The sequence below is a fragment of the Palaemon carinicauda genome, chromosome 36, assembly GCF_036898095.1.
Source record: "Palaemon carinicauda isolate YSFRI2023 chromosome 36, ASM3689809v2, whole genome shotgun sequence".
Taxonomy (NCBI): Eukaryota; Metazoa; Arthropoda; class Malacostraca; order Decapoda; family Palaemonidae; genus Palaemon; species Palaemon carinicauda.
In genome coordinates, this window is record NC_090760.1 from 65,302,876 (window position 1) to 65,315,089 (window position 12,214).

General features: G+C 40.7%; 1 protein-coding gene across 1 annotated transcript in view; it reads right to left on the reverse strand.

The window, feature by feature from the left end:
- l(3)76BDm (trafficking protein particle complex subunit 8 homolog l(3)76BDm) overlaps nucleotides 1-12,214 on the reverse strand; it is a 136,851-nt gene that overhangs the window by 19,218 nt on the left and 105,419 nt on the right. Inside the window, exons 10-11 of the mRNA XM_068360097.1 lie at nucleotides 9,667-9,754; nucleotides 7,082-7,191 (exon numbers count right to left, since the gene is read on the reverse strand). Coding sequence (XP_068216198.1) covers nucleotides 7,082-7,191; nucleotides 9,667-9,754 — 198 coding nt within the window. The remainder of the gene's footprint in view (nucleotides 1-7,081; nucleotides 7,192-9,666; nucleotides 9,755-12,214) is intronic.

Here is a 12,214-nt window from a genome sequence, read left to right on the forward strand (position 1 = left end):
CTACAAAAGCTTGGCAGTTTGTACTGTATAATCGCTGAAACATGATAAATTTGAAAGTAATTTGCATTTTTCCTAACATACAAACATTGAGCTATTCATAGGGATATACTTCTGGCGAAGCTGAAAGACGAGCCATGATAATCTTAGCGAGGGATAAGCCCCCTAACTGCTAGCTAGCGGGAGGTGGGGAGTAGCCGACTACCCCGCTCGCTCACACACCTGGGCTGAGCACCCACTTTGCTTTCTAGCAGGACTTTTTGGGGGACAGGGCTGGTGGGCCAATTTGTATAAATAGCTCTAGGTTTGAATGTTGGGTAAAATACAAATTAATTTTAAATATGTCCATTATTCTGACAAAAAAATAAACCCTTCGCTATCTATAGGGATGACTTCTTAAGAGGGAGGAAGTCCTCGCCAATTGAATTTTGGCATTTGACCCAAGGTTCTCTCTCCTTCGATCTTAGATTTTAGGTAGTAGGAACCCTACCCTTGCTGAAATAGTTGTGCTATGCACAATTAGTGGCCTGCAGAAGCTGTTTTTGTGATACTCACAATGTAGCTGGTCTTAGTAAACAGGATCTCAAATCATAGGAATCAGAGAGTACCGAGACTTTGCCCAATAGCCTCCCTCGCAACAGGTATTGGGACGCAAGAAGTACTATTTTTATGCTTAGGCTACATAAAGGAAGTGGATCTTACCTACAGAGATGTGAGGTCAGCTGTGCTGTGTGCTGTGTACGTACCAGGAAGATGATTCCCCAGAAGAGAAAGGTGAAGGAAAGAAAGAAGCCGGTCACTCTACTCCTTCACCCCAGACTAACACCCACAAGCAGTACCTGGGCCTCATAGTAGTTCTTTTTTTTTTTAACATCAAGGACATTGTAATGCCCCTGGCGTCATGTGCTCTGGGTCGGCGTTGTGGAGGGTGGTCAGGATTAAGTGGAAGGCAATGACTGCCAATCCATAAGTTTGTGCTTTTCGTGACCCTCCTCTTGACCTTCCCCGTGCTGACAAAACTTGCCGATGCACGGGGGCAAGCTGCTGCTGTTATTTTAAGTAACTCCTCAGATGCCTCACTGGGCAAAGTGCCAGTTGGTTTGAGTCTTTTGGTTACATAACAAAGACTCGATCCTGAAGGATCCGACTTTAGGATCCCTAACTCCCGGATTTTTTAGTCTTGGCAATAAACTCGATGAGAAAGCTGAGAACTACCTCTCACCATTCTCTTGAAAGGGGGATGTCGTCTGATAGATTATGCAGTTCACAGATTCTTTTGGCTGAAGCCAAAGCGAGTAGGAGCACCGTCTTCAGAATAAGGAGGCGATCCGTTGCCTGGCGTAACAGTTCGTAGAGAGTTACCCTCAGAGAGTGAAGAACTTGAACCATTATCTCAGGAGGAGGTCTAACCTCCGACTGGGGACAAGTCATCTCATAACTTTGTATGAGGAGAGAAAGTTCCAACAAGGAAATATCTATTTCTTTCAGTTTAAAGGTGAGACCTAAGGCTGAGCAGTAGCCTTTGACTGCCTAAACCAAAAAAGCTTTTCTTCCTCAAGGAGTACAAGGAACTCCGCTATTGTTGGAATAGAAGTATCGAGGGGAGTGATAACTCTTCCACGACACCAATTCGCCTGGAAGACTAACGCTGAAGAGCGTCTTAGGTGTCTATACATCCTTTCCACAACTTGTTGCAAAAATCATGAGAGAGGTGTTGGACAGTTTCCAGGTGTAAAGTCAAAGCTAAGCTACAGCATTGTGGAAGATGTTGGCATGTAGCTGTTGAGAAGATCATGTCGAGGAGGAAGTTCCCTCGGAAGCTCCGCCGGGAGCTGCAGAAGGTTCGGGAACTATTCTATGTAATGCCATAGCGGAGCTATTAGTCATTGATAAGTTCTTAATTACCCTGACTTAGTTGAGGACTTCCTCATCAGAAAGAAGGGGGAAAATGCGTACGCATCATGTTGTCCCATTGTTTTTGGAATGCATCTTGCCAGAGAACCTGGGGTCCGGGACTGGGGAACAGTAGGGCAAGAGCCTGAAGCTCAGGGCCATTGCGAACAGGCCTACAGACGGGGAACCCCACAAAGTTAGGACTTTGTTGGCTACTAGATGATTCAAAGACCACCCGGAACCCACTATCCGAGTCACTCTGCTCAGATTGTCTGCAAGCACATTCCTGATGCCCAGAATGAAGCGAGAGGATAGGGACACCGAGCTATCTTCTGTCCATCTAAGTATTTCTACTACTAGATGGTTCTCTAAGAGATTTATATGCAGGTACCTTTCTGATTCGGACCAAAGGACAGAGATGGATTAGTGCGGCATATTGGCCCCCACCTTTTGATGCATCCGAAAAGAGCACTAGTTCCGGGAGGGGGGGGGGGTTTATGGCAGACGAGAAGATTGACTTCTTTGCAGAGGTTCTCGTCAGCTATCCACCATCTGAGGTCCAGCGGTAGTTCTGACTTTGGTTGAATCAGGGTGTTCGGGGAGTCGCTCGCTTGATTTCATTTGGACTTGAGGCGCCAGTGGACCTATGAAGAAAGATTTTCCCCCTTCCGATAGGAAATAGGGAGGGCACTAGACTACCTGGTCAGCCAATTACCCCATAGGATGGTCAACAATACTCTGGGATTGTGAGTTTTGTTCCCCTCCCCAAAGAACTAGCAAGTTCCTTCGAGTAAAACATGCGACCTTGACTCTCAAGTGAAAGCCAACGCTCCTCAATTCATCCCGAGGGGTTGAGAGATTGTGTAGCAAGAAAACATCTCAAGTTGATGTCAAGACATGCAACTGATAGCATGCTTCTGCTATGAAGGGGGGAGGATCCTGTCCTCACTCCAACTGCCACCCATCTAGTGGGGGTTGGCTGAGTAGGTATGATACTGATTGGTAAACCAGATAGCCAGTACTGCTTATGTTATCACAACAGATCTCCTTAGAGATCCCTTTTCAGAAAAGAGACCGGTCAGCAACTACCGAATGCACCCAGCTACTTCCAAAAGGTAAGATTGAGACATATCTTCAATCTGTTGTTGGACAGGTTCATATTTGAACCAGTAACACAGACCCGGAAGCCGGACGAGCATATGGGCATAGCCTGAATTATATTCGTGTCCAGGACTCCGCTAGAGAAACGTTTATAACCAAGTTCTCTTCCTTCCTATGAAAGACAAAAAAAGTTTGTATTTCTTCGTCTCTGATCCGTAAAATTGACACAAGTATTTAATGTTCCCTTCTAGGAAACGAATTCGCTTATGAGAAGTTATCGGTCCCAGTATCTTTTAAAACTAAGACCTTCGATCAGAAAAAAATGAAGGAATTACGTATGATGAAGGAGTAATGTATAACCTGGTTTCCCATTAAGGATATAGCCATCAACACTTACAACTTATTAGAGTGGAGTTCTAATTGTAAGATGGTCTATAGCTCTTATCAGCAGAAAAATCACTTGAAAGCATATGTAACTGGCCGTCTTCCGTAGCGCATGCAAATTCTTTGTCTCCGGATAAACGTTTGAAAAAGAATTTGAGCCCGATTGTAGAAATAATGTATGTGCGACAAGTAGCAACATTATTGTCCAAGGAATTTTTGATTGTCAACTAGCTGTATTATTTTTTAAGATGTGAGCGCATATGCCCACAAAACTAAACACACAGATAGGGTAGTGATCATACCTCCATTAGTTTGCCTACCCTCCTTGTGGGCGGGGATTGTCAACATTCATACGCTGACAAAGTTGTCTGGCCACCTTGTGGGCAGGGCTTGTAAGTTAATAAATGTAATGAGAAGCTGACAACGTTTGTTGCAATCGTTCGTAAATGTAAGCTAACACTGTTCCCTGAGATTAAAGGCTTGAGACAATATCCCTGAAAGGATAAAAAAATTAAAATGCCTCACACGCCTATCGTGTTAAACAAGAATTGGTTGTGCCCAGGGGTACAATGACAGCCTGCGGCCGACTCAAACATTTGGTAGAAACCGTGTTTGTGGCAATAACCTTAGGGTTTTGTCTTGGAGAGGGTGCATGCACCCCAGAAGGAGTTCTTATGGACTTTCATGGAGTTTAAATGAACGCTTGCTCAAGTTAGGTAAAACTTCCCAGGGACGAAAGTTTCCCATAAAGGGTTTAGTCTCGCATGTAAGGGTTTGTTAGCTCAGGACTCAACAAACATCTACACTAGGCGGATTCGTATGGGGTTGCCATCGAAAGCTTTCGTATATGGGGTTGCCAGCGAACGCTTTCTCGCTAGCGAGATATACCACCATCTAATGCAGGCAAAGGATTGAACTGAATAGAATGTAAAAATTCTTTCTGCTCTGCTTCAGTCCTAGCAGTAGCAAGATTGACACTGATCTCACAGAGGGAGAGGGTTTCTTAGTGACTAGAGACGATCCCGAGCCACTTGCTATGCAAACCGCTAGTTAGTGGGAGGGGTGCGGGAGGATGACAGTAGTTCATCCGAAGACGAAAGGCACAGAGCTAGCGAGACCAGCCTAGCTGATGCATAGGGACCAACTAGGAGTGTAGAGTGACCTTACAAGTCACGCGACGTTAATACTTCACTGATACGTCACGCGGCACTGTTACATCGAGCGACCTTGCCGCTGTTTGCTGATGCATAGCAACCAGCTGCTAGGGCAGTAGAGTGACGTAACCCACACAGCGTCACGCGACACTGCAGCGTAGAGAGCAGTTGTCTGGCTACGAGATCCTGGGGGACAAATGTAGTGAGAGCCCGAAGGCTCTGCAAGACTGGAGTCTCACGGTTCAAGGTCATGAGAATCAAAACATTCTACATGACGAAGGCCCGAAGTCACGAACACTCAAAGGGTCCAAGCAACGAGAGCCCAAAAGATTGGGGTCACGAGAGGTTCTGGGTTACGGAAGCCCAGACGCGAAACGTAATGTGAGCCCAGAGCCTCGTGGTCGCAAGAGCCAAGCAGTTCGGCACGAGAACCCAAAGGTTCTGTGTCACGAGACTGCAAAAGATCACAGTGATGAGGACCCAAAGATCCTGGGTCACGAGAGCTCCCGAGCTCAGTGCGACGAAAGCCCGAAGGCTCAGGGACACAAGAACCCAAGGGTTCAGCGTGGCGAGTTACGAGACCCCGAAGGCTCAGTGTAAAAGGAGTCACACAAGTCAAAAGGCTCTGTGTAACCCAAGTCACGAGAGATCGGAGGCTCTGCGTGACGAGGGTCATGAAAGCCCAGAGGCTCTGCATGACGAGATTCTGGGTTATAAGAGCCAAAAGATTCAACATAACGCAGGTTAAGAGAGCTCAAAGGCTCTAAGTAACAAGGGTCACAAGAGCCTGAAGGCAACAAGGGTCACAAGAGCCTGAAGGCCAAGTACAAAAAGGGTTACGAGAGCCAGAAGGCTCTACGCGATGTGCGCTCCGAGAACCCGAAGGATCATCAAAACAAGAGTCATGAGACCACAAAGGCTCTATGCGATGAGAGTTTGAAGACTCAGGATCACAAGAGAACAAAGGCTTAGCTGGACGAGGACTCGAAGGTCCAGGGTTATGAGGGCCCGAAGGCTCAATGCAACGAAGGTCACGAGAACCCGAAGGCTCTACACTATTAGATTACAGACATACTCGGTTACGAGAGCCCAAAGGTTCAGCATGACAAGAACCTGAAGGTTTCAGGTCACGAAAGCCCAAAAACTCAACGTGAGAGGAGCTCGAAGGCTCCGGGTCACGCAAGCCCAAAGGATCAGCGAAACTATCGTGAGAACTTTAAGAACTACATGACTTGAACCGGAAGGTCCAAAAAGACGTCTCTTTCCCACTGGGGGAGGAGCACCCCCAGGGTGACAAGGGGTCAGAAACTCCACCAACCGACGGACCCCTAAAGGGGAACGTCAAGCAGAAACCTCTGAAGTGGGAGACTGCTGAGGCTAAAAAAGCTCATAAGCTTACTCTCTTGAAAGAGAGAAATGTTCTCCCAAAGGAGAACATCGCCTAGGACTGAGCTCTACCACTGCCCTAGGGGAAGAAGCGTAGGCGTAAGACAAGCAATTCTCTCTCACGAACGAGATGTTCAGACTCCGGGGGAATCTGCCTAGTACTTTGCTTTACCCCAGCTCAAGGGGGAAGAAGTGTAATCCCTGGCGTAAGGCACAAGCTGGTCCCAAAAAGATCTCTCTCACAGACGAGACACATCCTCCCAAAGCAGGACCTTGCCTTGGACTTTGCTTTCCCCAGCCCAAGGGGGAAAAGCGCAGTCTTCGGCAACGAGATAGCATCTGCTGTTCTTCGTTGAGCTGTCAGCAATTCTTCCCGAAAGTCAGGAAAACAAGTGAGTACTCAGCCCAGGTGAGTGAGTGAGTGGGGTAGTCGGCTACCCGCCCACCCCTCCTGCTAACTAGCAGTTGGGGTGGTTATCCCTCGCTAAAATTATCATGGTTTGTCTTTCAGCTTCACCGAAAGTACATCCCTATAAATAGCGAAGGGTTTTTATGTGTGTCAGAACAACATAGATTTTAGAGACCACATAAATAACTACACTTTAATACCGAATTTATTCCTTGAGGTCACTATCATAAAGGAACACGAGCACCTAAAAAACCACTACTCTACAATAAATACCAGTTCCCAAACACTAGCTCATTTTCTATGAAGCTAAATTTTCCCTGAAAAATCAATTGTTTGAAAGTCAGGATACATTGTACTAAGAGTTAATTAATTAATAAGAAAGCAACTTAATGCACACAGGGGCTGTCAATCTCACATTCTCCTAACTTTTTCATTTTATCCCTTTCTTTGAAAATTTAAGTTAAAAAACAATCAACAACTTTGTGTAACTTGTTAATAATCAAAATGATGCCCTGCCTCTTGAATGGATAAATCTAACAATGGCAACTTTCCTGCTTTTTAAGATTAATAAAATTACTTTATAATACAGACATTTGCAACACCTAAGATGTCATACATCTATTGCATTTATTGTACTTGATATAAATCAAACAATGGCAAATTTCTTGATATTTAACATCTATCAAAGTAGGCACACTTCATAGTAAAAAAAGTTAAAAGAAACCTGATGGATTATAAGGACAAGGGTACTACTTACTTTGTTATTACTAAAGTGAAGCTGGGATAAAACTAACGAAACGTCGCTGGTATGATATGGAATGCACTGGACACACATGTGACAGGATTCGTCACCTCCTAACTTTTGGTCTGTTGAAAAATTGAATAATGTTGATCATTTGAGCAAGGTAAAAGCTACAACAAATGAAAATTATTACAGTAGATGCAGACTTTACTCTCTGTATAAATTTTTTAATTTTTCTAATTTCATTCCTTTCTTCAGAAATATTTCTTATGATCCAACTAAGGGTCATTGTGAATGAAAACAGTTGTAGAGTATTTAGGGAGAGAATATTGGTTTGCAATCTTGAGAAAAACTATTACTTACAATTAAATGTTCTATTTCTAATAGAATATGAATTAAGTCATCTCCAGTAAAACTGAAAAACGATGCCTTGATAACAGTTATTTCTTTATACGGATGGAAAAAAATTGGTAATTTCAAAATACCAATTGATGACCTGTGGCATGATTAGTCACCAAGGATCAATCAAATCCAGCAGTCTAATGCACAGACAAATTGGGTGGTTGAAAACCCCTTTTAACAGTTGTAGGTGTGGAAAATAATTTGGTTATTTCAATTAAGAGTGGTTTATGCCTTTTAATAAAAAAAACATTTCTAAAGCATTACACTTAGATATAATGTCACTTGTTATTGCAATTTTTGTATCATTAGCACTTATAAAGTAATGCCTAATTCAAAATGCAATATGTGTCCACTGTAATCCCCAGTAATAAATTTTGCCTTATAGTATACTGTACTGCAGTGAAAGCAGCATACCAGCAATTAGGATTAGACTACCCTTCAAAAGGAGTAATACTCTGTACACAGTGCACCTTGTGTGGCAACACTCAGCAAGCAGAGGTAAGGGCTTTTTGCCATATCTTCAAGTTAAAACTACTCTCCTTTACTTTCCCTCCATTTCTTTTATTAATTCTCTCATGCTTAAAAATCTCCAACTATTGGTCTCATGTCTGGTCTTAAGCTGCTGATTCGCATCTTAATTTGTTGGACAGGAACTTACGGTCTATTAAATTTCTTACTCCTCATCTAGATATTAATCTCAGGCACCGTCGTTCAATTAGTTCATGTTACATAAAATTTTTTATAATTCTGACCATCCTTTACATTCAGATCTTCCTGTTAAGTTCCATCCTGTCCGTAATACTAGGCATACAATTAATTCTAATAGCCAGGCCTTCTCCATCATGAGGCTCAATACTATACAGTAATCTAGAAGTTTTATTCTAGCTGCGACCAAGTTGTGAAATGATCTTCCTGATCGGGTAGTTGAATCAGTAGATCTTTAAAAGTTCAAATTTGCAGCAAATGCTTTATGTTGAACAGGCTGACATAAGTATTTTTATATTTTATATGTGAATTATCTATTTTAATGTTAATGTTTTTAGAATATTTTATTTTAATTGTTCATTACATCTTATATTGTTTATTTCCTTGTTTCCTTTCCTCACTGGGCTATTTTTCCCTGTTGGACCCCTTGGGCTTATAGCTATAATCTTGCTTTTCCAACTAGGGATGTAGCCTAGCTTGTAATAATAATAATAATAACAATAATAATAATAATAATAGAACAGAAGGATCTGTTCCATCACTTCATCATTCACAGTTATTCACTATTATTCACTACTTTACTCTTTCTTTATTTCAATTAATCACTGAATGATTTGATTACGTCTTTAACAAATGAAGCATTACTATATTTTCTAGCCTTTTCTTCATTACAACATATTCCAACATAAATTTATGAAACTAAATAAAATGGAACTACCACTTTCATTGCATATAATTTATTATAAAATACACACTGGATAACTGGAAAGGGTGACTGACATCACCCTTCAATTAAGCATTTACAATACAGTAAATATGAAAACCATATGCAACACAAAATTTTTTAGCCTTTGGACCTACCACCCTCTTTACAGAGAGATCAATACAACATTCATTTGTCTCAAATTTTATCCCTTCATTTACCCCGCAGTTCTACCAACATCAGCATCACTTTTCCAGTTTTGTGATGAACACCGTATCGGATTTGAAATCTCTACGTGCACGTGCCCCTGTGAATATTCTAACAACTCCTTAAGAGTTACTCGTTAATAAATTAAGTTCCTTTTGTGACAATAAAATTCTTTCAAGGATCTAATTTAAGAAATGCATCCATATATATATGTAGGAGTTTTCATACAAATTCACATTGATTTTTCAAGAGGTATAAAGTATTAAGAGTAAAAACCCATTAAAAAAATCTCTCTCTCTCTCTCTCTCTCTCTCTCTCTCTCTCTCTCTCTCTCTCTCTCTCTCTCTCTCTCTCTCTCTCTCTCTCTCTCTCTCTTAAATTTTTTCATCTAGTAATTTACGGTTGGTCCAAAGAAAACGATTTAAAGGGAAAACCTGGTACACAGCTACTGTACATCCATTCGTTTATGAATTATTCTTACAATGTAGTCCAACATAAATAAATAATAAAATAATTCATCCAATTTGTAATGGAATACAAAAGGAATAAAATGTAATGAGATCTTGTACACCACATCACATACCTTGCAACGGGGAATGTGGTAAAACCGCCCACTTCTTGCTATTAGCGCTGATGCCAATGACAGTGTACGAACTACAGCTGGTATCCACCTGAAAATAAAATGTACAATTGATGTCATCATATGTACATAAATATACACATAATATACTTATATATATATATATATATATATATATATATATAAGTATATATATATACTTATATATATATATATATATATATATATATACATACTTATATATATGCATATATATATATATATATATATATATATATATATATATATATATATATATATATACAGTATATATATATATATATATATATATATATATATATATATATATATATATATATATATATATATATATATATACAGTATATATATATATATATATATATATATATATATATATATATATATACATACATACATATATACATAAATATATATATATTGTGTATATATATACATACTTTAAGATATATATATGAGTATATATATATATATATATATATATATATATATATATATATATATATATAAATATATATACATACTTTAAGATATATATATGAGTATATATATATATATATACAGTGAACCCTCGTTTATCGCGGTAGATAGGTTCCAGACGCGGGCGCGATAGGTGAAAATCCGCGAAGTAGTGACAGCATATTTACCTATTTATTTAACATGTATATTCGGACTTTTAAAACCTTCCCTTGTACGTAGTACTGTTAACAAACCACCCTTTAATGTACAGAACACTTAATGCATGTACTACAGCACCCTAAACTAAAACAGGCACAAATATTAAAGGCGATTTTATATCATGTGTTTCCTAAACACCTAAAAAGCACGATAAAAAATGGCAACCAATGTTTTGTTTACGTTCATCTCTGATCATAATGAAGAAACAAACTCATTTAGTGTACTGTACACATATATGTACGTATGGTTAGTTTTTGCATCGATTATATTGATTATACAGTACTGTATGTTGATTTTTTTATTACCAATGTTTTAGTTTACGTATTTTTCTTAGGACTTCCAAATGAAATCTTTTTCTTTATGACGCCGCCTGAAACGACGGCGTGTACGCTCAGTAAACAACCACGCTCAGAACAAACAAGGCATTTAACACGCATGATGATAGTGATAAATAATGATACAGTACATACAGTATTTACAGTAAAAGCATTTACAAAATATGTTACCTTACAAATATAAATTATACAGTACTTGTACGTAGCAAAGCAGGAAAACAATTTGAGAGAGAGAGAGAGAGAGAGAGAGAGAGAGAGAGAGAGAGAGAGAGAGAGAGAGAGAGAGAGAGAGAGAGAGAGAGAGAGAGATTGTTTTACGTACGTAAATGTAAATTTTAAACAAAAAAAATATGATAGGTTACAACATGTAGACTTTTAAAACCTTCCCTTTAACTTAATGCATACAGTACGTACATTACTAAACTATAAAACAGGTTAAAGTAAAAAATAAAGATTGTTACTGTACTCACCACGAAAGAAGTTCAAGAAAAACTTGAATGACGATGGCGATGAATTTGCTGCACAGTAGAAATGATGATGATGAAGCTGATGATGTGTTCTACTGTGCAGTCAATGATAGTATTTTACGTCTCTTCAGACGGAGGTGTCTTTTCCTGGGACACTTCTTCAATTTCTTCCGAAGGCGTACTAGCAGGAGGAACTGGCTCTTTTTTGCGAGGCTGAAAAAACATTGTGATCGGAAGTTGTTGCCGCTGCTTCTTTTTTCGATCCAAGAGCATCCTGTAGGGAGTCGTGATGTCATCAACCTTGTTGCAGAATTGCATCGAGCGAACCATATCCTCGTCCCACTCTTGCAACATTTCTTTCGCCTCCTTCATATGGTTGCAGAACTTGGCGAGCCGTTCTAATGTTAAGCCCGTTTCTTCGACATTTTCTTGGGTCTCTTCCTGGGTACCCTCACTCTCTTCCTCACTTGCTGATTTCGTCAGGTCTTCGAGGTCTGCGTCAGTTAGGGGCTGGGAATGGCAGTCCAACAACTCGTCGACGTCTTCAGTCGTCATGTCGCCAAACCCGTCACCCCCAATTATGGCAGCCAACTGCACAGATTTCCGTATTGCAGAGTGTTGGATTTCCGACGGAGTAAATCCCTTGTCGTCGTAAACAATATCGGGCCACAGCTTCTTCCAGCTCGCATTTACGGTTGCAGGTTTCATCTCTTGAAGTGCCTTTTGAATATTCTGCAGGCACGTGGCTATGGTGTACTGCCGCCAGTACGCCTTCAAGTTGAAGTCTTCATCCTCGTCATCTTGGGCAGCATCCACACACGCAACGAGGTCCGCCAAGGTATTCTTCGTGTAGAGGGCCTTGAACGCCCTGATAACCCCCTGGTCCATTGGTTGAATTAATGACGTGGTGTTGGGTGGCAGGAACTCAACCTGAACGCCCTCACGCGACAGGTCAGTTGCGTGTCCACCAGCGTTATCCATAAGGAGAAGGATCTTGAATGGCAAGCCCTTCTCTAAGAGATATTCATGGAC